The 24,916-nt window shown below is 39.5% G+C and overlaps 2 protein-coding genes across 5 annotated transcripts; one reads left to right on the plus strand and one right to left on the minus strand.

Annotated features, from left to right (window-relative positions):
• Positions 1–32: 32 nt before the first annotated feature.
• Positions 33–16,550, minus strand: aldh16a1 (aldehyde dehydrogenase 16 family, member A1). 3 transcript variants are annotated; one of them, XM_079856682.1, is made up of 16 exons: positions 16,182–16,550; positions 15,201–15,300; positions 14,974–15,097; positions 14,721–14,878; positions 13,179–13,250; positions 5,422–5,768; positions 4,867–5,025; positions 4,607–4,763; positions 4,435–4,510; positions 4,224–4,329; positions 3,922–4,052; positions 2,411–2,578; positions 2,083–2,287; positions 1,810–1,995; positions 845–970; positions 33–594 (listed from the first exon to the last, which is right to left on the minus strand). In XM_079856682.1, exons 1-16 carry the CDS (start codon positions 16,266–16,268, stop codon positions 418–420), a joined length of 2,379 nt encoding a protein of 792 aa, XP_079712808.1. In that variant the 5' UTR covers positions 16,269–16,550; the 3' UTR covers positions 33–417. The 3 variants fall into 3 exon arrangements, with proteins under 3 accessions (XP_079712808.1, XP_079712807.1, XP_079712809.1); XM_079856681.1 differs by having other exon boundaries at positions 14,974–15,100; XM_079856683.1 differs by lacking the exon at positions 13,179–13,250 and having other exon boundaries at positions 14,974–15,100.
• A 400-nt stretch (positions 16,551–16,950) lies between these two features.
• baxb (BCL2 associated X, apoptosis regulator b) lies at positions 16,951–20,518 on the plus strand. Of its 2 annotated transcripts, XM_079859578.1 has the most exons (6): positions 16,951–17,342; positions 17,418–17,448; positions 18,772–18,942; positions 19,051–19,186; positions 19,318–19,422; positions 19,573–20,518. In XM_079859578.1, exons 1-6 carry the CDS (start codon positions 17,321–17,323, stop codon positions 19,723–19,725), a joined length of 618 nt encoding a protein of 205 aa, XP_079715704.1. In that variant the 5' UTR covers positions 16,951–17,320; the 3' UTR covers positions 19,726–20,518. The 2 variants fall into 2 exon arrangements, with proteins under 2 accessions (XP_079715704.1, XP_079715705.1); XM_079859579.1 differs by lacking the exon at positions 17,418–17,448 and having other exon boundaries at positions 16,958–17,342; positions 19,573–20,513.
• Positions 20,519–24,916: the final 4,398 nt, after the last annotated feature.

A 24,916-nucleotide genomic window follows, 5' to 3' on the forward strand; every position in this document is an offset into this window, starting at 1 on the left:
CAGTTTAGTAGCAGCGAGTAATACACATTTTAGACCAGTTTTCTGTCCATTTAATCTTTTTAATTAGTTTTCATTTAAGCAACTATATCAATATAGTTGCAACCACATCGAGACCCTTCTCCAATGACAACAGGGAACTGAAATTCACAGCAGTATGTAAGAGCACAATGTGTTTTACAAATAATTGTTAGTTCTGTAAAATAATTTGTACACTGTATTAAAACCTGGTTACTGTACTAAAATAAACAAGTTAGACTCGTTATAACAGTTATTTGTTTGTCAGAATACAACCGTCTATCATAGGATACTAATAAAAAGTACTCTTTCTTATTATACGTGGCTTTGTGAAAGTGAAACTAATGTTCTTGTAACATCCCCGGTCACTCTTTATTGTCTAAATGGCAATGATAAGTGCTTTTATGCAGTAGGGATCCATATACTCTTCCAGACCACAGCCTTCCTCCAAAGCTCTTCTTGAAGAGAGGGATTTGAGCTGCTCCAGTTTCGGCCTGCCTCCTTCTCCTCTTCCTCTTCACAATGTAGCCACAAACGTTTAAGGGGACTGATACAGGAGTACTGAAGAAACTGACAGCCCTAAAAAGAGAAGTTACATATATCCATTGAGACCAGTGCTGACAGAACATTTTCCTTGTTCAAAGCAGTCAAAATAGCATGTATGCTTATACAGTTCTATATAACAGAAAAGGAATAATGGAGTTCACCATCTTTGCAATATCATGTTTCTGTCAATGTCAAATACACATTTTTTTCCATTCTCCATATATCTCAATGCCTCCTACTCCCATTTTAAGACTGAAAATAAATAAATAAATAATCCCCTCACCTCTTTACTTCCCCAGTACCAAATGCTTTGAATCACACTGTGGTTGGCAAGTGCCTGGGTTAGTTGATCCCTGCCCCCTGTTATTATACTGACCAGACCGGCAGGGATATCAGAGGCCTGCAGGACCTTTGAGCAAACAAATAGAAGTTGAAGACTTTACAAACATAAAGAAATGAAATGTGGAGATTTATTCTGAAAACTGAAGGTTAATGAAGGCAGCAGTGAGTGTGAAGTGTCTCCTGCAACCACTTTAAAAATACACATATACAAAAATGTGATTGATAAAATACTGTTACCTAATTTTTACCTATAAAGCCCTGAACGGTCTAACTCCAAACTAAATCCACCACGCTCTTTAAGGTCACAAAATGCTGGATTTTTGATAGAACCAAGGATATCAAAGTCTATTAAAGAAGGTGGAGCTTATTTGAATTTGGCTTCTAAACTCTGGAAATCCTTCCTGATAATGTTCAGGGCTCAGACGCATTCTCAGTCTCTTCTACGTATATATTAAATACGCATCTCTTTAGCTAAGCATTTACATGATGCTTTTCATAAACATGTTCTACACTTATATCTGATGAAACAGCACCAAATACAGTGGAATAACTACAGATTGGATCCAGACTTTGCAATGTTTTCAGACGACACCGACAACTGCAAAGATTTCAGATGACAGCAACAGATGACATGCAAAACTTTAAAATATTATCCTATTATTGAAATATAATCCTTATATTGTAATCATTACGAGTACAAGATGCAATTGAAGTTAACGAACCACAAAACATGTACTATATTATAGCTGTATATTACCATATGGACATTACTTAGCTGGCTGATAACTAAATTTTAAAATGTAAATAAGCATTTTATGTAAAGCTGCTTTGAAACAATATGCATTGTGAAAAGTACTAAACAAATTAATTGAGTTGTTTTGTTTTATTTAAAAAATTGTAGCAAACCTGTATAAATTCAAGAGCTGGAAGAGGGTATTTTTCACTTGGCACCATGACAACAGCATTTCCCATGGCAACAGCTGCCCCCAGCAGAGACACCAAAGAGAGCAGAGGTTTAGAGCTGGGGAGAATCACTCCCAGCACTCCTAAAGCCTCAGGTGTTGACAGGGCAGAGCCAGACTGGGGCGGGAACTTTAATAAGATGGACACGTAGTTAGAAAGCAGGCACATTAAATCTGGGGTTAATCGAATAATCATTCCAACACCATGTGTTCTTACTGGAGTTACACCCTGTTCTTTATCACAGCGTGCAGCCCAATCAGAGAGCCTGGAGATGCTAAGCTCCACCTCTTTCTCTGCCTCTTCGAATGAGATGCCGGTTTGAGTTTGGATTGATACAGCCATGTCCCGCCTCCTCTTATCCAGACTGTCAGCAAGTGAATAAATGGACTGAGAACGTGTAGCAGGGCTCTTCTTCATCCACCTGCAATGACAGCAGTTCATCACAGTAGTTTGGTCACTATTATCCATCAAAAAAGGTTGGCTACCATAACTGGTCCATATGATTTATTTTCAAACAAACAGGAACTTTTCCATATGCTCTTACCCAGGCTGGACTTTAGTGGCGGCCTCTACTGCATTCCGGACATCCTTCCTGCCTCCATCTGGGCAGTGAGCCAGAACAGCACCCCCAGGGGCCAACACTGACCTGCTGCAGCCCGAGTCAGCTTTACGCAACTGACCACTCACTAACTGTGGGTAAAAGCGAGGGACACTGCGAAAGAGAGAGAAAGAAAGAGAAATTGGTCATAGAAGAAAGCAATAGAAGGTCTGAGTTTAGAATAAATCAGTAATGGTCATTTAGCATGCCACCCCATGATCACATTACATGGCTTTTGCTATTGATAAAGGTTGCACATTCAATTACCGTAGGTATATATTTTTTTTTTTAAGTAAAATCAGTGGATAAAAATTTGGAGGCTGGGTGCATTTTATTTTGTGATTAATTTACTTGACCTGTACTGTTCATCATCATCATTCATTCTGCCAAAATGTTTGGCTTCTAGAAGGTGAAGAGAGGTTTTTTTTAATAGCAGACCATTTATCCTATCTCTATGGTGCAGACAGGTAGTAAGTGAAGTGTGAGTATACAGTGAACTATAGTACAGGAAGCTGATCAGAAAATGGTTCTAGCAATGTCACAATTCATTTTCAAAAAGAGGGGTGAGTGGAAAGTCCCACACAATCTTCTCTGGTATTTGTAATGGTAATAGTAATAGTAATAAGATGATCTTGCAAAATATTATGATTTTTGGTACAGGGTGGTTCGGTGGCAAATCACCAAAATTCAGAAACTTTCCCAGATAAAGGCTTAGATACACATCCTTTTCCACTGTCTCTTGCACAGTTGAGCACGCAAGCCTTTCAGAGCATACTCCATTGACTGTGAGTGCAGATGCGGATGCTTTTGGCACATGTGTACTATCAACTGGACCTTTTTTGAGCACTCAAATCACTCATGCACAAAAATCTGGCTGTACGTGGATAGCGTCCACGGAACTCAGCATGGACCCGCACTGAGCCCATATCTCTGATGATTTTGAACCATATTGGCATCAATAGTTCCATGGAGTCTTTCTATTACACAAATGGTTCTTTAGATGATTAAAACTTTCTTCACGGGTCTTTTCCCATTTTTGAACTGTCACCATTGTCATATAATGCAACAAGGGTTGCTAAAGCCAACAGATATTACTAACAGACATACTAATCTCTGTACAAAAAACAAAAATAATGTTGCTGCCATCTTTCTAAAGCCCCCCCCCAAAAAAATAGTGGATCACACAGAAAATATTCATCTTCATTTATGTATTTTTTCACCAGAAAAAAAATAGCTAATATTTTAGTCGGGGACGATTGAGTTGACACGGAATGACCCTATAAAGATGAGGTGTTAGCATTAAAATCTAAACTCAATTAAATTGAAATACTGATCATATTTAGATGTTCATACCAGCTGGAACAGGTCTGTTTGTGTTGAAAAATGTATGACATTATCTACAAAACCTATATTCATTTCTCAGTTCACTGTTAAACTATGAGCCACAATACACCCACCTGGAAGGATCAAATCCTTCAGGTATCATGAACTTGGATGCCACAGAGCCAAATGCAGCATAGTTGATAGAGCTGGGAATGGAGCGGGGGAGGGAGGGTGAAAGCGATGGCCGAAGGAACTGATACAGCCCCTATAGAGGAACGGAAATCACAGAGTCAGACATTCTGAACTAGACACCAAACAAAACCATACAACCAATCAGAAAAATAGTACGAAAAACCAAGAGAACAGAAACAAAGGCCTACACACCACATAAGCCCATTCTTAGCACATGACATGTCACTTCTTGCAATTCTTATACCTCTCTGCCTCCATCGGTGCAGTTCCCGCTCTCCCTCCGTCCGCATATAGGCAGTGCGGGATCCATTACAGAATGACAGTTCACCCACACCGATCCCAAGCACAGACTATGGACAAAGAAAAAAAGAGGGTGTGAGAGATAAACAGATAAAGGAAGAGAAAATGAGATCAAGACAACAGACAGATGCCCAAATACGTGACCAGGCATGCACCTCTTTGCAGACTCCAAAGCCAGAGTCAAATCTTCAGTCCAGATGGAGGCAGCCTGACCATGAGGACTGTGATTTCCTACACACAACGACAGATAACAAAACGTACAACTTTTCACTACATGTATAGACAATATTCTTCATATAATTCAGTTATTTTTCATTTCAGCCTCACCAAGTGTAACTCCCTCAGCAGAGCTCCTGAAGGATATGAGAGGCAGCACAGGGCCTGGAGGAGGTGAAATCACAGATTCGCAGGAGGGAGCCAGTCCACATAGTACAGTAGGAGGGTAGAGACCTCCAGTAGAAGGTGGAGGACATGACTGGATCAGCTACAATATGTAAAACAATAAGAAATAAAAAAAAAGTAAATGCTGAAACAATATGTGCTCAAATGTTTGTATTGGCGACATATTCAATTAAAAATCTACACACTGTTGCCCCCTGCTGCTGTGCCTCCTGAACAACGACATCTATAAGGTTCCTGTCAGTCTCAGTGACAAGAGAAACGCATTTCATCCCAGCCATTCTCAACTTCAGCCTGGCCACAACACTGTCCAACACTGATTCCTGCACACAGAGCACCCACTGGAACTGGAGAAGAGAGAGAGACAAGCAGGCAAAAAGATAAATATTATGTCTTTCATGACTCTGCTGCAGTGGTTTTCGATCTGTGAGCACCCCCAGTGGACGATGGCGGTACGGCTGGAGCACTGTCAACTGGTTTTCTTTTTTAAAAATAACCACTAATATGAATAAATAACAAGTAATATATATTAAATATTAGATATTAAATACATATATAAATACCGTATCATATTTTCCTTGGAAATCAGTTATATATGTATATATTGGAGCAGTTACGATTTTTAAGTGTTTTTGAAAGAAGGCTTTCCGCAGCTGCATTTATTTGATCAAAAATATAGTAAAAACAGTAATATTGTGAAATATTATTACAATTTAAAATGCCTGTATTTTGTTTCTTCTTACATCTCTCTTCTTCTTAAAGGCCAGCTCTATCACTCCATCCACAGCACTGTCGAGGTCTGCCGAATCAAAGATGATAAAAGGGCACACAGAGCTTTGTGAGAGAGAGAAAGACATGGGGACTCCCCAGCCAGCCACTGCTTTAGCCACAGCTTCTCCAGTCTGTTTGCATCCACAATAGGTCAGGTAGTTCACTTGTGGATTTTGAGCCAGTTTGGCAGCCAGTGATGCTTCAGTGCCTGTCACCACATTTAACACTCCAGCAGGGATTCCAGCCTCCATAAACAGCTGAGCCAACAGAAGGGCAGGAAGAGTGGTAGTCTTGCCAGGCACGACAATAACAGCATTGCCTAGAAAATAAGTATAGAAGGCAAATAAATAATAGTTTGGTTTGCACCCTCACCTCTCGTTTACACAGGATAACTAGCTGCTTACATTTAGGAGCAACAAACTCATCCTAATGAATTATGATATTATTTAATCAGTAAAAGTAACCAATCACAAATGTCTAAGAACACTAAAAAACACACAAGTTTACTGTAACAATGTTCAAAACACTGTCAAAACTAAGGATAAAAAACATTTATATTTATAATTAGTATTATTACCTTTAAATGTGAGACATGTCATTTCTGCTATTAGTGCAACTAAAAATAATAGTCCAAATTGTAGTTTACGACTGGCTGAGCCAGGAAATTACATGTAGAAACATGTCTAATTTTTGAATACTGTTAACGCTGTTCACAGAAGTTAAAGGTGCTCTAAGCGATGCCAAAACATTTTTTGTCACATACAGCAAAAATCTCCTCACTATCCGCTAGCTGCCCAACAAAAACAAACTGGGCCAACCCGCACCACGAAACACAACAAACAGTGTTCCAGCCAATCACCGACAAGAAGAATTTGAGGGCGGGGTTTGGGGGGTTAGTGCGCGTGCACATGAAGGGGGTGTGGAGGAGAGAGAAGCATGAAGAGGGAAGTTTGAATTATGGCCGACACACGACCAAAGGAGACAACGTTCCGATGAACAAATTGCAAAGAAGAGGGACAAGGATAAGGAACGCGCGAAGTCCCGAATTTACATCGGAAAAACCTTCGAAAGGTGGCGAGAACTCCGCCGGCAGAAGGGCTTCCAATCCGACATTCAGTTGCTCTGTTTTTGCTGGACAGGTAACGTTAAATCCATTTTTCTTTTTAAACTGACGTTCATGTTCGCCAAACCAACACAAGGATGTAATTAGCTAGAACTATGCAGTCAGCGTTAACTTTAGTGAATACAACATATGTTTCTAGCACCTCGCGATCAATAGTTGTCAATAGCCTATAAATGATCAAGAAAATTCACAGTAGGGCGACAATTTGTGTGAATGATTGTTTTCACCCACTGTTTGTTATGAATTTGAATGTTCATTTATAGGCTATTGACAACTTTGACTAAATGTGTTTACGACGCCGCCGTTGTTTATGCTCACTGGGAAACGCGAAGCTAACTTTATCTTGCTATTATTGCGTCCTTATATGGGAGCTATAGATGGGTTTCCGTTTCGCGAATTACCCATTATCCTCTGCGGCGCGCCGCCATGTTGTGTGTCAAAGCTGTCAGTAGCCACTGTGTGCTGCATTAATAGAAAGCCAGTTAATATAAAGTATTTTTGACTCTTTTGTGTTGAGATAACGATGACAAATTCCTCCAAACCTGGCGACAAGGTGAAGGTTATTTACAGGGACACATTAGACGATGTTTGCAAGGCAAGATATGATGAGAAATTGAGTTATATCGATGGAAAGGATCCTTACACAATGTCGAAAGAGGACTGGTTATGTAATCCTGCGGCGTACCCCGATATTCAGGAAATGGACATTGCCAAGTATCTCATCCACACCGTTAGTGCGTACACTTTTGACGAATTAAGAGGAAGAAAGTCTCTGGAAGCATACAATTATTTTGTTAGAATGTGCGAGTTAAAATTTTATATGGTCGCATTTGTGCGAGTGCATGGTCATGTACTACTCAGTTAAATTCACGCATGAATTCTCCTGCATTGAACTTATTTTTGTCCCGCCAAAGTCTTATTTGATCGGTGAGTAATGTAGATGAACTGGGCGCATGTTTAACTGAAAGAACTAGCAGAGAGAGAGAGAGAGAGACGGTCGCGCGCACGCACTCTCTCTCTCTCTCTCTCTCTCTTCGGAGCCAGGCGAAAGTGTAAACAAGAATTCACCGTCTCCAAACTAAGCGCTGTCTTGCTCTCTCTCCCTCGTGGAAATGTTAGTCTGGAGCCCTGCATTGGCGGTTCACATCGCTGTAGCCAGGCGGCTGATATCTGCACAGCCCTTATTATACGGTACATTTAGACTCAGTGTCAAGACAATACCATCTGGGTAAAAAAACAACAACACAACACTCCGAATTAATTTAGTGTAGGAGAGAGATGGAGAGCAGAGGCACGGAGCGATGTGCTCCAGGTGTAACGTTAGCCTCTGCCTCTGGCTCGACCAGCTGATGTGGCCACAGAGAAGTTAAGTGATGAAGGTGGACAATCGTCAGAGTGCGCTTCTGCCCAGCCAACACCTCTCAAGGGCTGTGTCATAGTAGCTGCCTGGGTACAGCGATTTGACAGCCGATGAGAGCTAGCGCATTTAGCTAGCCCATCTTGGAAATGATTAGATAGTGTCACATCTCCAGAGCACAAAACCTCTAAATGTTCACAAGAGCAGCACTGAACATTAACTCCAGCCAAACAGAGAATAATTGTATGATTTTCATGATCAGAATAATGCATGATTATCATGCTCCGTAACACAAATGCTTGACCCACTTGACACACAAGATGGCGCCGTAAGGAGTTGCGGGAGAAATGTGACGTCATCGGAAATCTATCTATAGATAGATAGATAGATAGATAGATAGATAGATAGATTTACGATGACGTCACATTTCTCCCGCGCAACTCCTTACGGCGCCATCTTGTGTGTCAAGTGGGTCAAGCATTTGTGTTACGGAGCATGATAATATCCTGAATCGGCATTATTCTGATCATGAAAATCATACAATTATTCTCTGTTTGGCTGGAGTTAATGTTCAGTGCTGCTCTTGTGAACATTTAGAGGTTTTGTGCTCTGGAGATGTGACACTATCTAATCATTTCCAAGATGGGCTAGCTAAATGCGCTAGCTCTCATCGGCTGTCAAATCGCTGTACCCAGGCAGCTACTATGACACAGCCCTTGAGAGGTGTTGGCTGGGCAGAAGCGCACTCTGACGATTGTCCACCTTCATCACTTAACTTCTCTGTGGCCACATCAGCTGGTCGAGCCAGAGGCAGAGGTTAACGTTACACCTGGAGCACATCGCTCCGTGCCTCTGCTCTCCATCTCTCTCCTACACTAAATTAGTTCGGAGCGTTGTGTTGTTGTTTTTTTTACCCAGATGGTATTGTCTTGAGTCTAAATGTACCGTATAATAAGGGCTGTGCAGATATCAGCCGCCTGGCTACAGCGATGTGAACCGTCAATGCAGGGCTCCAGAGAGCAAGACAGCGCTTAGTTTGGAGACATAGTCCATGAGCCAGGGGGGTCCATCGGTATCAACGGGGGGGCAAATGTTATCATTGTTTTTTGGCAAGGTATACACCCCTAGTATTAGAAAAATCACGATAGCAGTGCAGCGGTGGTAGCGAAATCACTTTTTTGAGCTCATGAAGTTACTAACCCCCTAAAATAAATTCCGTTTTTGAAATCTGGTGTATATCTGGTTTAGGCTCATGCTAGGGATATTATCAATATTCTATAATATGGTGCTTGGTATCGTTGGAAAGGGGACCTTTTAGGCTTTCATTTAAGCCCAGTACTGAATCTGTCTGACAAACACAGAGGTCACAAGACTTCTTTAAACCAGAAATAACACACATTTTTTCACAATTTCCGCCTAAACTGTATGCTTTCTTTTATCCCTGTGGCATGAAAGAACAACATGGACACAAAACTCAACAACTTCAATACTCAAGGCACTCTGATGACTCAGAAAATGTATAATATACCCATACTATTTATTTGTGAGAGCCTTAAATTAGACTTGTGCAGCCAGCACAAGTCTTCAAAATATGGCCTATTTATTCATGTACAGTTGTAATAAAAAGTAATTGTTTCAATAGTGTAGTAAATGGTGTTGTAAACATAACACTTGTAAATGGTTTAACAAAATGTTTCTATCATGTATTTTGATATTCAGATATGATGTCAGAAAGTAGCTCGTGCACGGAATGTTGATGGATTTTGACAGTTTGACGAGGTTTTGTCAGTTTTGTGAAAAGATTGTTGGTTCAGTTGACTGGTTATAACAACACTACCAACTATGTCATCTTCAAACAACTTCCATTGAGTTCCAGGGGTATTAAATGTAAGTACAAAATACTTTTTCTCTTGTGCTTGTGAATTGGTGGGGAATAGTAGAAGTAGCTAATGTAAGCTTGGTGTTTTTAGCAGGCTAGCTAGCTTGCAGGTTAAACAGTGTAACAGTAACTGCTACAGTGCAGTCAGGGCTCTCAAGTGTCACGTGTCAGTCACTCATTTCGGTCTTTTGTCACGCCCTCTCGCCACACATTGTATTTCTAACGCGGAAAAACTATTTATAATATATCCCTAACTCTAACCCTAACCCTAACCTAACTCTAACCCTAACCCTAACATCTTAACCCTTAAAAGAAGTCTTAAGGTCAAAATTGTAAGGAGTACGGACGAGGACTTTTCAGAGGCTGAAGAGATTCTTTAGCAGAGGAGAACATGGCAGAAAGACGAAGAGGGAGAAAAAATGTGTTGCAGACAATGGATGACAGTGAGTTAATAAGACGCTATAGATTAGATCGTGCAGGGATCATGTTTGTGACTGATCTTAGAGACGCGCTAACATCTCCGACACAGTGCAGAAATGCCATAGCGCCAGAAATGAAAGTAATCACTACATTACGATATTTGGCAACTGGGAAAATGCAACAATGCAGCAGTGTGTAATGTACACAGTCGCATGTAATTTCAAAGTGAAGGCTTAGAATAGACACTATACTTAAAATCACTATTTTTTTCCTTCTTGGACTACCAGCCAATCACAGTCTTCAAAAGATTGTGTCATACATAGCAACGGGGTCAGCCCCGCCTCCTCACTAAGATGAAAGTTTTTGTCTTTTCCTTGCTCAGAGTTGCTCTCAGATTGGCCCCGAATCGCTCTTAAGCTAAGACTCTTATGTAAAAGTTTTTAAGCTAAATTAAAGGACAAGTTTTCAGATCGTTTCTGATGAAATAGAACAGTTAAGATTTCGGTTTAAAATTTTAAAATTTAAAATTTTCGGTTTCTGGGGTAGCACCCCCCCCACCTCCACAATGGCTGCATAGGTTCACTGGAACAATCCTTCCTAAAACGCATTAAACAAAAATTGCAGCAAAAGATGCATAGTGCACCTATGCAGCCATTGTGGAGGTGGGGGGGTGCTACCATAGAAACCGAAAATTCTCGGGACAGCAACATGTGTCCAAATTTCAATCTTAACCATTCTATTTCATCAGAAACGATCTGTAAACAGGGCTTTAAGTGTAAAATACCGAACTTGTCCTTTAAGAGTTTTCTGAGAGGATTCTTAGAATCTTTATGAATACGGGCCCTGTACTTTTCTCTCAGTATAAATCAAGTAGGCCTACACTGAAGTGTAATTTTAAGTCTATTTCTGAGAAGAAGTACATAAAAAGTAGACAAAGTATACTTTCTTATTTTAAGTTTAAAAGAAGTATACTAAGTGTGAAAAACACCAAGCTTACATTAGCTACTGCTACTATTCCCCACCAATTCACAAGCACAAGAGAAAAAGTATTTTGTACTTACATTTAATACCCCTGGAACTCAATGGAAGTTGTTTGAAGATGACATAGTTGGTAGTGTTGTTATAACCAGTCAACTGAACCAACAATCTTTTCACAAAACTGACAAAACCTCGTCAAACTGTCAAAATCCATCAACATTCCGTGCACGAGCTACTTTCTGACATCATATCTGAATATCAAAATACATGATAGAAACATTTTGTTAAACCACTTACAAGTGTTATGTTTACAACACCATTGACTACACTATTGAAACAATTACTTTTTATTACAACTGTACATGAATAAATAGGCCATTTGGCCCTGGACTAATAGGGTATTCTATTTGTCCATTCTATTGGCTCTATTCTATTTTGAAGACTTGTGCTGGCTGCACAAGTCTAATTTAAGGCTCTCACAAATAAATAGTATGGGTATATTATACATTTTCTGAGTCATCAGAGTGCCTTGAGTATTGAAGTTGTTGAGTTTTGTGTCCATGTTGTTCTTTCATGCCACAGGGATAAAAGAAAGCATACAGTTTAGGCGGAAATTGTGAAAAAATGTGTGTTATTTCTGGTTTAAAGAAGTCTTGTGACCTCTGTGTTTGTCAGACAGATTCAGTACTGGGCTTAAATGAAAGCCTAAAAGGTCCCCTTTCCAACGATACCAAGCACCATATTATAGAATATTGATAATATCCCTAGCATGAGCCTAAACCAGATATACACCAGATTTCAAAAATGGAATTTATTTTAGGGGGTTAGTAACTTCATGAGCTCAAAAAAGTGATTTCGCTACCACCGCTGCACTGCTATCGTGATTTTTCTAATACTAGGGGTGTATACCTTGCCAAAAAACAATGATAGCATTTGCCCCCCCGTTGATACCGATGGACCAAATTTGGGGCCCTGGCTCATGGACTAACAGTGAAGTCTTGTTTACACTTTCGCCTGGCTCCGAAGAGAGAGGGAGTGCGCGCGCAACCGTCTCTCTCTCTCTCTTTCTGCAGTTAAACATGCGCCCTGTCACAAGCGTGGCAGTTCATCTACATTACTCACCGATCAAATAAGACTTTGACGGGACAAAAATTCAAAAATGTACGCATTAACGGTGTGGATGAGATACTTGGCAATGTCCATTTCCTGAATATCGGGGTACGCCGCAGGATTACATGACCAGTCCTCTTTCGACATTGAGTAAGGAGCCCTTACATCGATATAACTCAATTTCTCATCATATCTTGCCTTGCAAACATCGTCTAATGTGTCCCTGTAAATAACCTTCACCTTGTCGCCAGGTTTGGATGAATTTGTCATCGTTATCTCAACACAAAAGAGTCAAAAATACTTGGGTAAATGAAAAGGCAGTAAGCATGACAGCTTTGACACACAACATGCCGGCGCGCCGCAGGGGATAATGGGTAATTCGAGAAACGGAAACCCATCTATAGTTGAAACCTCGCTCAGGTGGCGAAACGATTTTAAGATAATGATTCTCTTTTTCTGCATTCTGTTCTGCAATATATAAAAGCATTGATCTAACTTGGCGACATTACACATTGAATGAAGTATCAGTAACACTTAACTTTGTTTGTAGTGACTACTTTGACTTTCCTTTATGCCGGAGGGGAGGAGGGAGGAGACGGGATGAGGAGGAGGGAGGGTCTAGCTAGCCTCCGTTTTGTTTGACAACAATTCGAATGTCAACAAGAAGTTACGACTCCCGACATCGCTTACAGCACCTTTAACCTACAAATGGCTTAAATGCAGACGTCTGTGAGATTTCCTCAAGTTGTTTAAATCAGATTTAGGACTATCTGTTTTATGTCCCTTTATTCATTCTGGAAGAGTGAAACTGACATGAGTGAAACTTCAAGACAAGAAAGTGTCTGTTTAAAGAAATACTCACCCATAGATAGGGCTGGTAAAACTTTCAGCATAAGAAAATATACAGAGCAGTCATCTGAAACTACCACGACACCTAGTGGAGTAAGCAAAACATGACATCAGAATCACCATCATGCTCCCTGCTCAATTACACAGGCCTTGTCCACACTAACCCCTAATTTCCACCAACTGCGTAACGGCTGCGGAGTCAATAGGTTTCCATTAAAGTCAATGTGTGTATTTTCACTGAATGCGGAACGGCTGCGTTCCGACTCCGGCGATCCGCAGCCCTCCGGAGCAGATACGCAGAGCTTCTATTTTTGCCGGATGCCGGAGAGCTCCGCAGCAATTCAGCACTTATATCGCGCGATCATACGTGAATTCGCGAGATCTCGTGGGTCCTCGTGCTTTCAGCTGTCAGTCATGGCCGCAGCCGTTCCGCAACAAATCCGGACCTGGTGGGTATTGAAGCCGATCCGCAGCCGCTCCGCAGTTGGTGAAAATCCGGGGTTAGGGTATGTTTACATGGTAATGATGTTCAAAGAATGGAGAAGTTTTTCCTTTGCAGTTTTTGACAATACGTTGTCCCATTCACACGGATCTGTGAAAACGATTAAAAACACTTTTATTATGCTGCCAGGCCAATTTGTAAAGAAACACTACACGCCTATAGACTGAACACGTAATACACATGCGTAGGACGTCACCTACGCATGTAGTTTTGTAGTTTACACTGAGACGATAACGGTATCGTTTTCTGAAACACGTTTTCAAAAGTTTGCATTTTTCAGGCCCCCAAAACGCCGTTGTTGTGTAAATGAACGGCCACAGTGCATTCAAATTTTTCACAAAAACAGTGTTGTGTAAGCAGCCCCTAGTACATTTTCATTTAAAAACACATATTTTTCTCTCCGTTTCACCCTTTTGTCCACAGTGAGAATTTGTATCAATGAAAACTGAGCTTTTTGAAAACGCTCTCCCAAGTGGGTAAATTTGAAAATGACGTTTACGCGTTGTAGTGTGGACTGTGAAAACTGATGCTTTTGACACATGTTGTACCAATAGATGTCTATAGCTATATCGGCACTATTGTGCCTGCTATATATATTCATAGTGTTGCTAAAGAGAAATGTTCCTTTGTACGGTCTTCATACTGCATTCCTGCAAAGATGACTGAAAATGTACTCACAATTGCTGTCCTGCAGCAAAACATGATGACAATTGCGTTTTAGACACATTTTCAGTGCAACCTGGACGCAACACTGAGTGGTTGGATATTTTGCTGATAAAATTATCGTGCCAGAAGAGTAGCGTGAGAACTTTATTATGTCTGCTCTCTCGGTATGATGATACAGAAGTGACCTTTTAGTAAGTTTTACACATGCGCAGTAATGTGATTTAAGCATTTTTCAGATGTGGATGAGCAACTTTAGGAAAACGCTTGAAAACACCAGTGTGGACAGGGAGCCTTTTGAAATTAAAATGTAGACTTAGCCACATTTTCTCCCTTTTTTATACGAGTTCTGTCTCTCAAACTCATATAAACGAATCGACATGCACATACCATGCGGGGTCCACTCAGGCATGAGTGTGTCTCTTAGTTGAGCCCAGCTGGCGTAGTATTGGGCCAGTCTAATGAGCACCGTAGGAGAGGTAGAAGACTGAGAGAGCTCACACAGCTCAGATACACACTGACTGTGTCTTTGCAGAACACTCGCCAACCTGGGGAACAAACATATATTAATAGCGATGTAAACCTGACAATTACTGTGATAGGTTAATTATTTATGACATTATTTTGAGTAAAGATCTAGTACTTGAGTAGGACTTTGGCTCTTTGGTAACAGCTGAGTTCCCTCCAGGTTTTGAAGCCTCGAGCTGCAGAGGAGACAGCAGACCCAACATCCTCATCTTTAGCACAAACAGTGCTGCAGACCACCGCTGCTGTAAAGGCAGAGGAGGAGGGCAGGAGAAGTTATCTTATCATTGCATGGAAGATTGGATAACAGATAAGAATGTCAGGAAAATATCCAATATTGTTCACCTTTGGAATCAGTCACATCCTGGGTCTGCCTGTCTGCAGGGCTGGAAAATTTCCCATCAACGAAGAAGCCAAGAGTGCGAGAGTGCTTCTCCAGCCAGGACTGAGGGAGAGAAAGACATGCAGGAAAATGGACACTTTCCTGAGAGAATGCACATTTCAGTGGAATGCACATCTCTCACAGATGAGAAAGAAATTATGACACTATACTTGAGAATTAGGTTCAACTTATGTTGAAAATTCGAATTTCTTTGGTAATGTATGCTTCAAAATACAACCATGTTTGATTGAAGTAAACTTGTAGGTTGGTGTGTTCTAGCTCTTTGAGAGAACCAATAGATTGGCTTCGTGAAAAAAGGGTGAAGGTTGCAGTAGATCATTCACAGAACTATGGCTCTTACAAAATACATGAACAGTTAACCGTTTTGAACTTTGCTCACAATACTTCAAGGGGAAGTTTTACCACACACACAATAACAACTTACTTATACTAATGTTGTTCCAACCTGTATGACTTTCATTTGGATTTTTATAAAGGGTAAGATAAGACATATAAACACTGACAACCTTGAATGGCAAAGAGATGCAATGGAAGTGAATGGTGATTGAAGCTGTCTGTTTTTTATCGAACTTCTAAATCACATCCCTTTGTGTTTTACATTACAGTCATATGAATTTGGATGTTGCGGATGAATAAATGACTGAATTTTCATTTTTAAGTGAACTATTACTTAGAGACATGCATCAAGAAGTACAATCCGCACAGCGTTGTGTTTTTTAATGCAATTTTACAGCAAGAGGACAACCTGCATCTTGTCACATGCTTTTCTCGTGAGCGGTCATCCTAATGTACTGTCACATGTAAATCATTTCACATTGGGTGATAAAGTGGCAGCATGCTGTGATGCTTAAAATAATACAATTTGCCCAAGATACATTTAAGATACAAAGATGATAATTTCCCCCGAGGAGACCGCGCTTTACCTGTGCTGTTGAAGTGTTCGTGCTGGATGATCCATAATCCATAGTCTGAAAGATTTCGTGCACAGTCTTTGTAGAAATACCTGCCATAACAAATTAAAACTAAAAAAATAACAATTGTTACGGACTAATGAAAAATATGCCACTTCAAAATAAAATAATTATACTGAGTGTGCAGTGATTAATAACCGCAATCAGATGTAGAAATACGCAAAGCTGTAATATTTACAGCACGATGGAACCAAACTGTAAAAAAAGATGGAACAGACGAGATCTCGATCGCAAAAAACACGTAAAGGTTAAAAAAGCCTCACTATTTCAAAAAAACGTTCTCACGTCACGTCCACGCTGGTATTTCTTCCTGGGTTGTACGTGTTGCCAGATATCGCACAACAGAATCAAGCAAAATGGTCTGCAATAACAAGCGCCACAAAAAGTGAAAATGAGTGAAACCAGTTTTTTTATTTTATTTGAGGAACAGATGTAACAACATAGAAAATATAAAATTCATAGATTAGTTAAGACTACATTGTAAAATATTGTGTGTGTGTTCAATAATACTTTTTATAACAATATCCATACTTTTAAAACAATACAACACATTTAAAAAAAATACAAACAATATTTTAATTCATGGGAAAAAACGCAACCCGCATATATGAGTGGGTCTAACTTTATGAACGAACAATCCCACGCTGATATAGTAGCCTACTTGCGGTGGACATGGCAACACTGGTTGTAGTCTACGTCAAACCCTCCTAATCATACCATTGGACTACTACAGCAAAGGAACTCATCATTCACAAAAACAAAAAAACTCTACATGGCTTGTAGACAATATATATAAAACTCAAGAAAGATAGAAAAATAAATATTTTTTTTAACTTGTTTATCAAATAAATTATGGAAGGCGTCCATAGTTGCCATCCAGGCATGTTACAGCTGCGTCCCCGACAAATGCGGCCTCCAGAGGGCGTGTAGTGTTCGTCTGAAGCTGCGAACAAGAAGCCGGATTCAGCCTCGTGAAAAAGTTGCGAGTACTGTCATGAAATAGAGTGGGATTCCCCCCAGAGCTATACATCCAGTCGAAAACATTATCTGAGAAACTAAACAACAACAAGATATATATATATTTTACTATAATGGCTTGCGAAGTCTCGCAGGGTAAGTTAAGTGACCGTGTGTTTGTGCTCTTCAAGCGATGTTACATGTTTGTTAATGTTTCTCTTCGATCTACAGATGATCAGATTGGAGAAGCACTCTTAATCGGGTATGTTTCACTTCGTAAACGTATGATTTGTTGTTTGTTGCATTATAAATTTAATGAATTAGTTTAATTACTTACCATTAGAACCATTAATTACTTTCCTATATTTAGTAGGCTATTTTAAAAATGCCTGTTTTACATCAACCGAATTTAGAGATGTTATACAAAACTCTGTGTGGATATAAATTATACTTTGAAAGGATAGAAGCAGCATTTAAATTATTTAAAACATACAAACATAAGTAGGCTAACAGTTGATGCACACATTGTTAACACTCACACACACACACACGCACACACACACACAGAGAGAGATTGTGTCCTGTGTCACATAGAAAATTATTATAAAAACAACAACAATCTTTGACAAATAATTTATTATCACCAGTGGACAGTCACAGTTATGTCATGACAACTATATAATAACATAAGTATACATCACATTTCTACATAAATGACAATTTCACCATTTTTACATACTTTCAATGGCTGACCTTGTTTGGCCAACCTTGTGTTTTGTTCTTCATCAGGTAAATGACAAATCTGGAAATATATTTGAATTGAAATCATAAAAATATTGTAAACTGTATAATTACCATTGTTGATTACCACAGGTTATTGTAGATAAAACACTGAACAAAATGAGAGAACTCACAATAATGTGCTCAAAATGTCCAACACAGAGGAAAATAACATCATATGGTGCTGATCGTATGGTGTTGTTGTTCAGGGGTTATTAACATAGTTGACAGAACTCTTGTGGACAAAATTAAATATTTTCTTGATTAAAAAAAAGTATTTAGATTTTAGAAATGAATTCAATATAGATAATGTTGACTGTAACATTCTGAATTCATTATTTTGAACATGAGCCCACTCATAAAAAAAAAAAATGGACACTGCAAAAACAGTAATTTATACTGTAGGTGAGAGAGCTAAAATTAAGAAAACATCTTCATCGGTTGCAAATACTCAGTACAAAGCAACCAAATACCAACATCCTGATTGTATGTGCGTTGTATTTGCAGCATGTTTCTGTGTATTTGATTGCGTTGTGAGTATTTGCAGCACATGTGTTGTCAAACTGATGAAGATGTTTTCTTAATTTGCTGGGGGTTTTTCTGTTGCATGTTTTTTTTCAGTTGCAAGCTGCAACATGCTGAGCTCTCTCGGATACCGTAAATGTAGGACTCAAAGCAATTTCAAGCAAACTGAAACATAGGATGCACAAAATATCTGTGTGTGATTATAATGCTTTCCACTGTAATAGCACCTCTAAACACTTGACTCCTATTCAGTTAACATACTGTATAAAATGTCTTTCAGGGTAGTAAGACGTGAGGTGATGAATGTGGCAGCCGAAGGAAATGCAGCCCCACCAGACCTTCCCGAAGCTCCACCAATAAGCAACAGCCAGGACCAGAAGCTTGTTCAACAGTTGGCGGAGACCATTAAAGTGATCGGCGATAGGCTCGATCAAGATCAAGCAATTAATGAGTCAGTCTGAGATTTGAAACTTTTTCTGTCTTTACTGAACATCAGTGGTGTTGTCTACACAGGTTTTTAAAACCCCTGGTTTCTCTTTCTGTTCTTCTAAACTTACAGCATGATTGATGGCTTAGTAAAAGTAGCTGATAAAAGAAGTTTCTGGAATCTTGTGGAAAAGGTTTTCACAGATGGCCAGATCAACTGGGGGAGAATTATAGTGCTGTTCTATTCAGTTGGAAAGCTGTCTGCAAAGGTATTGGATCCTGCTGCATGTTATCTGTTCAAATTGTTAACATATCTGTTGTTTGTAGACAGACGTGCATCTTTATGTTTATATTTGTACAGTTAATTTGTAACTTCTAAGCTCCTCTTTGCTCTCAATAGATGGTCCTTGCACGCTTGCCCAGAATCGTTTCAGGTATTGTGACTTTAAGTCTGGATTACTTTAGGAGGAATCTGTTGGAATGGATTCGCAAAGTGGGAGGATGGGTAAGAAATATTTTTACATTATTGTTTCAAATACTGGAATATTAAGAAGCATTTGACTTTTGTTTTAATTTTCTTCTTTCGAAGATGTGTTGAACCGTTTTGGTCACAATATCACATCTATAACTTATTTGTTTGTATGCCATAATACAGATGTACAGTATCCCTGCACTGGCCTGTTTCTCCTTTGAGCAATTTTCTGGTTCTTCACTGAGAAAATATTTTCCCTATTTTGGAGCTGCGTTTTCCTTCACCTGTGGCCTACTGTTAGGTGGCTTCATCATCTTGAGACTTCAAAAAAGCTAAGAGAGAGAGTGGCGATACAACAACAGAAGTATAAAGTCTGTAAACCTGAGAGAAACCATGAGGAAATCACATAAACTGATCTGCAGCATGAGTTTGTAATTTGCCCCTTTTTATTGTATTAAGCCTTTATTTTATGTATTTATACTATTTTGTAAGATCAGGGCAGATTTTACAGCGATAAGAACTGAGCCTAAGCTTTTTATTAATAGTTTTTATATGACATATAGTGGTCTTCTATTATGTGTTTTGTCCACTCCCTTGTAAAATATAAGTATTGTGCATTGAATGTGACCAAGTTCCCAATTTTTGAAAATGTATTTTTTTTTTTAGATAAATATATTAAGGTATTATGATATTATGCCCCATTGACTTTTGATTCTGCACACACACACACACACACACACACACACTATATAATACAGTATAATATATGATTCCAATGAGTCCAGTTATCAATCACATCCCCTGGTAGTTTTTTTTTTTTTTTTTTTTTTTTTTTTGGTAAATGTGTTTCCACATCTCTTCTTATGGGATAAAAACATTATCCTCCTCAGTTGAGCACATAAGTTTTTTTGTACACATTTTTAGAATTTATGGGCATCTTGGCATTTCCATCCAGCGTTTTTTTCCCTTTTTTATGTGATATCCCAAAAAATAGGTGGATAAAAATAGATTGCTGAACCCTTGTGTGACAGCAATATACTGTACAGTACACACGTGGCAACTGTTTTTGTGCTAAATTTTTATTCAAAATTAATTGTTTTTGTTCTTCAATAAAGTTATTGCATAAATTAGTGTGGATCTTAGCCTATTTCAGCAAATTACCTCTCGTTGTTACATCTATCTCCAGCTAGTGTTACAACTCTATGTATGGGGACTCTTTAAATTTGACAATTAACTCGGATAATCTGTGATTTTGTAGTAGGCCTACACGTCAAAGTGAGTTTTTGTAGTAGACAAATGTGGCAACCGTGCATCAAAATCTAGCACAAACAATTACTGATGCTCATATAAAAAGTGTTACTTTCATCCCCGGTCATATATGCACCAGGGCCGTGCACAGACCTTTTGAGGGGCATGTGTTGAAACTGAAAAAGGGCACCCCCCTCCCTTTTATATATACAGTGAGGAAAATAAGTATTTGAACACCCTGCTATTTTGCGAGTTCTCCCACTTAGAAATCATGGAGGGGTCTGAAATTGTCATCGTAGGTGCATGTCCACTGTGAGAGAGACAATCTAAAAAAAAAATCCAGAAATCACAATGTATGATTTTTTAACTATTTATTTGTATGATACAGCTGCAAATAAGTATTTGAACACCTGAGAAAATCAAAGTTAATATTTGGTACAGTAGCCTTTGTTTGTAATTACAGAGGTCAAACGTTTCCTGTAGTTTTTCACCAGGTTTGCACACACTGCAGGAGGGATTTTGGCCCACTCCTCCACACAGATCTTCTCTAGATCAGTCAGGTTTCGGGGCTGTCGCTGAGAAACACGGAGTTTGAGCTCCCTCCAAAGATTCTCTATTGGGTTTAGGTCTGGAGACTGGCTAGGCCACGCCAGAACCTTGATATGCTTCTTACAGAGCCACTCCTTGGTTATCCTGGCTGTGTGCTTCGGGTCATTGTCATGTTGGAAGACCCAGCCTCGACCCATCTTCAATGCTCTAACTGAGGGAAGGAGGTTGTTCCCCAAAATCTCGCAATACATGGCCCCGGTCATCCTCTCCTTAATACAGTGCAGTCGCCCTGTCCCATGTGCAGAAAAACACCCCCAAAGCATGATGCTACCACCCCCATGCTTCACAGTAGGGATGGTGTTCTTGGGATGGTACTCATCATTCTTCTTCCTCCAAACACGTTTAGTGGAATTATGACCAAAAAGTTCTATTTTGGTCTCATCTGACCACATGACTTTCTCCCATGACTCCTCTGGATCATCCAAATGGTCATTGGCAAACTTAAGACGGGCCTTGACATGTGCTGGTTTAAGCAGGGGAACCTTCCGTGCCATGCATGATTTCAAACCATGACGTCTTACACGTTCACACTGCAGGGCTTAATGCTCAATTCCGATTTTTTGAAAAAATTCGATTTTTTTGCAAGGCCGTTCACATTTCCAATTAAATGCGACCTTTTGTGATCTCCTGTGTGAACGTGAAATGACCCAGAAGTGACCCGCATGCGCAGAAGAGTACTCAACGGTCAACGACGTCACTTGTTGTTTGCGGAAGTAGCTAAACTTGAACTAACTGTGATTCTCTCTCACACACACACACACACACACACACACACGAGCGCGCGCAGCGACCGTTACACAAGAGCCAGACAGCAGCCGCTGACCTAACTTATCTAATATCAGATTCAGCACAAATAAGTTAACATAACGTATATATAATGGCCGTGGGCTTTTATTTATTTTTTTTAATTAACGGGCTCGTCGAGGTCGACCCGTTCGGCAGATTTACTTCAGCTCGACGAATATGCAGTCCGTTTTCAAACCGACGACTACAGAATTATGACGTTTTTCGCGTATCAATGACGTGCGGGTCGGATACATGCGACCTGGCCGTTCAGACTGAAGTCGCATTTCAAAAGATCGGATATGTATCGGATTTGGGACCACATACCCAAGTGGCCTGGGTCGCATTTGAAAAGATCGGATCTGTGTCGTTCAGACTGTCATGAAAAGATCAGATACAGGTCGCATAGGGGCAAAAAAATCGGAATTGGGTCGTTTCAGCCTGCAGTGTGAACGTAGCCTTAGTGTATTACCAACAGTAACCTTGGAAACGGTGGTCCCAGCTCTTTTCAGGTCATTGACCAGCTCCTCCCGTGTAGTTCTGGGCTGATTTCTCACCTTTCTTAGGATCATTGAGACCCCACGAGGTGAGATCTTGCATGGAGCCCCAGTCCGAGGGAGATTGACAGTCATGTTTAGCTTCTTCCATTTTCTAATGATTGCTCCAACAGTGGACCTTTTTTCACCAAGCTGCTTGGCAGTTTCCCTGTAGCCCTTTCCAGCCTTGTGGAGGTGTACAATTTTGTCTCTAGTGTATTTGGACAGCTCTTTGGTCTTGGCCATGTTAGTAGTTGGATTCTTACTGATTGTATGGGGTGGACAGGTGTTTTTATGCAGCTAACGACCTCAAACAGGTGCATCTAATTTAGGATAATAAATGGAGTGGAGGTGGACATTTTAAAGGCAGACTAACAGGTCTTTGAGGGTCAGAATTCTAGCTGATAGACAGGTGTTCAAATACTTATTTGCAGCTGTATCATACAAATAAATAGTTAAATAAATAAACAAATAAATATATATATATAGGGTGAATACTGGTAAAGTGGGACAATTGGTAAAGTGGGACAGTTAAGCTTCTTAATTTCTATCTTTACATGTAAATTATTCCATTACTAAAAATCAACACTGAGCTCATCATAAGCAAGTATGTGATTAAAAAATATAGAGTCTGTGGCTATGACGTCACTTCCGGGGGTGTGGCACACCATATTCAACAACCTTACAGTGAACCGTGATGGTAAAGTAAACTGACATAACATTCTGAGGTGAGTAAGGTGATAAAACACTCATGGATCATTTGTAATTGTTATATATTTTGTTATAGGATGTAATGGTGAATCAGAATTTGTAAAAATCACATTCATATGAATATTTTTTTGTTTGTTTTTTATGTGATTTTGACACTGTCCCAGTTTGCCAATAGTGTATTGTTAAACTGGGACAGGGTATTACTGGCAAACTGGGACAGCCATTTAAAGGAGAACTCAGGTCAATTTTAACATTGAGCTCATTTTTTTTGTACATTTGGAGTGCTGTCAATACAGAGAACAACGACAAAAATCGGTGTTGCCTACACCGAGTTATTCTATTTTTAAAATTTGCACCCTGTTGACTTCAATGGGGCAAGTACTAAACCTGCTTTTAGCCTCTTAACATCCTTGATGTGTCATTACAAGTGCACAGAAAATTTGAGTGATTCCTTCTGAGTGAACACGAGTGAGTCTGACTGCAGTAGATGTGAAAGAAATGTATAAAAATGATGTTATTTAAGCCAGCGCAAATACCTTTGTTTACATCCTGTTTTTCGGTTGAAGTCCAAAGTAGTCGATTGCAGAGTTCACACGCATAGGTTTAATACCTATGATCACGCGCGTGAACTCGGCAATCGACTACTTTGGACTTCAACCGAAAAACAGGATGTAAACAAAGGTATTTGCGCTGGCTTAAATAACATCATTTTTATACATTTCTTTCACATCTACTGCAGTCAGACTCACTCGTGTTCACTCAGAAGGAATCACTCACATTTTCTGTGCACTTGTAATGACACATCAAGGATGTTAAGAGCCTAAAAGCAGGTTTAGTACTTGCCCCATTGAAGTCAACAGGGTGCAAATTTTAAAAATAGAATAACTCGGTGTAGGCAACACCGATTTTTGTCGTTGTTCTCTGTATTGACAGCACTCCAAATGTACAAAAAAATGAGCTCAATGTTAAAATTGACCGGAGTTCTCCTTTAAGTCATTCTAATGGGGGAATTGAGTTCCCTTTTTTTATGCCCCTCATAAATTTAGTTTAGCTAGCTAGATATTTCAACAAAGATTGTAAACTGATTTTAAAAAACAATGCCAGTTCCAAAAAAAAAAAAAAAAAAAAAAAAAAAATGGAGGATACAAGCCTGGATGCCTGGGACATTTGCAATATTTGCAAAAAACTTTTCAACAAAAAGAAATGAAACTTAGCCTGTGTGTAATAAAATTAGCCTATAAGAAGAAATGTTTATGAAGATTTCTATTTTTTAAATTTATATGAAATAAACTAAACCCAATACAAAATACTGTGGACAGGCGAGGGAGGGAGGGAGGGAGGGAGGGAGGGAGGGAGGGAGGGAGGGAGGGAGGGAGGGAGGGGGGGGTGGAAAGAATCTGCTGTACCTGCACCCCTCCTTAAAAAAAGTGATTTTTATTATTTTTGTTGTTGTTGTTTATATTGTTATTGTGTATTTAATTCATTGGGCCTACATTTGAATAACAATTTTATGTGTTTGAAGTGTCACGGTTTGACAGTAGCGCCTGGAAAAATGTGGTTTGGGGTCAATGTGTGTTTGAGGAAGAGTCATCCATCCTGTGTTTAATATTTCTTTCTTTTTTATTCTGTATAGTAGAGTA

Source organism: Squalius cephalus (assembly GCF_949319135.1).
Source record: "Squalius cephalus genome assembly, chromosome: 1".
Taxonomy (NCBI): Eukaryota; Metazoa; Chordata; class Actinopteri; order Cypriniformes; family Leuciscidae; genus Squalius; species Squalius cephalus.

What these genes read in the sequence shown, in the direction of transcription:
- aldh16a1 (XM_079856681.1), bottom strand. Translation starts at nt 16,268, where the DNA reads ATGGCAGGTATTTCTACAAAGACTGTGCACGAAATCTTTCAGACTATG. An exon ending in AGAGCCAAAGTCCTACTCAA is followed by an intron (nt 14,879 to 14,973) that starts GTACTAGATCTT and finishes TTTGTTCCCCAG; the next exon opens with GTTGGCGAGTGTTCTGCAAA. An exon ending in GCTTTGGAGTCTGCAAAGAG is followed by an intron (nt 4,330 to 4,434) that starts GTGCATGCCTGG and finishes CTTTGTCCATAG; the next exon opens with TCTGTGCTTGGGATCGGTGT.
- baxb (XM_079859578.1), top strand. Translation starts at nt 17,321, where the DNA reads ATGGCTTGCGAAGTCTCGCAGG. An exon ending in GGCTTGCGAAGTCTCGCAGG is followed by an intron (nt 17,343 to 17,417) that starts GTAAGTTAAGTG and finishes TTCGATCTACAG; the next exon opens with ATGATCAGATTGGAGAAGCA. An exon ending in TTGGAAAGCTGTCTGCAAAG is followed by an intron (nt 19,187 to 19,317) that starts GTATTGGATCCT and finishes TGCTCTCAATAG; the next exon opens with ATGGTCCTTGCACGCTTGCC.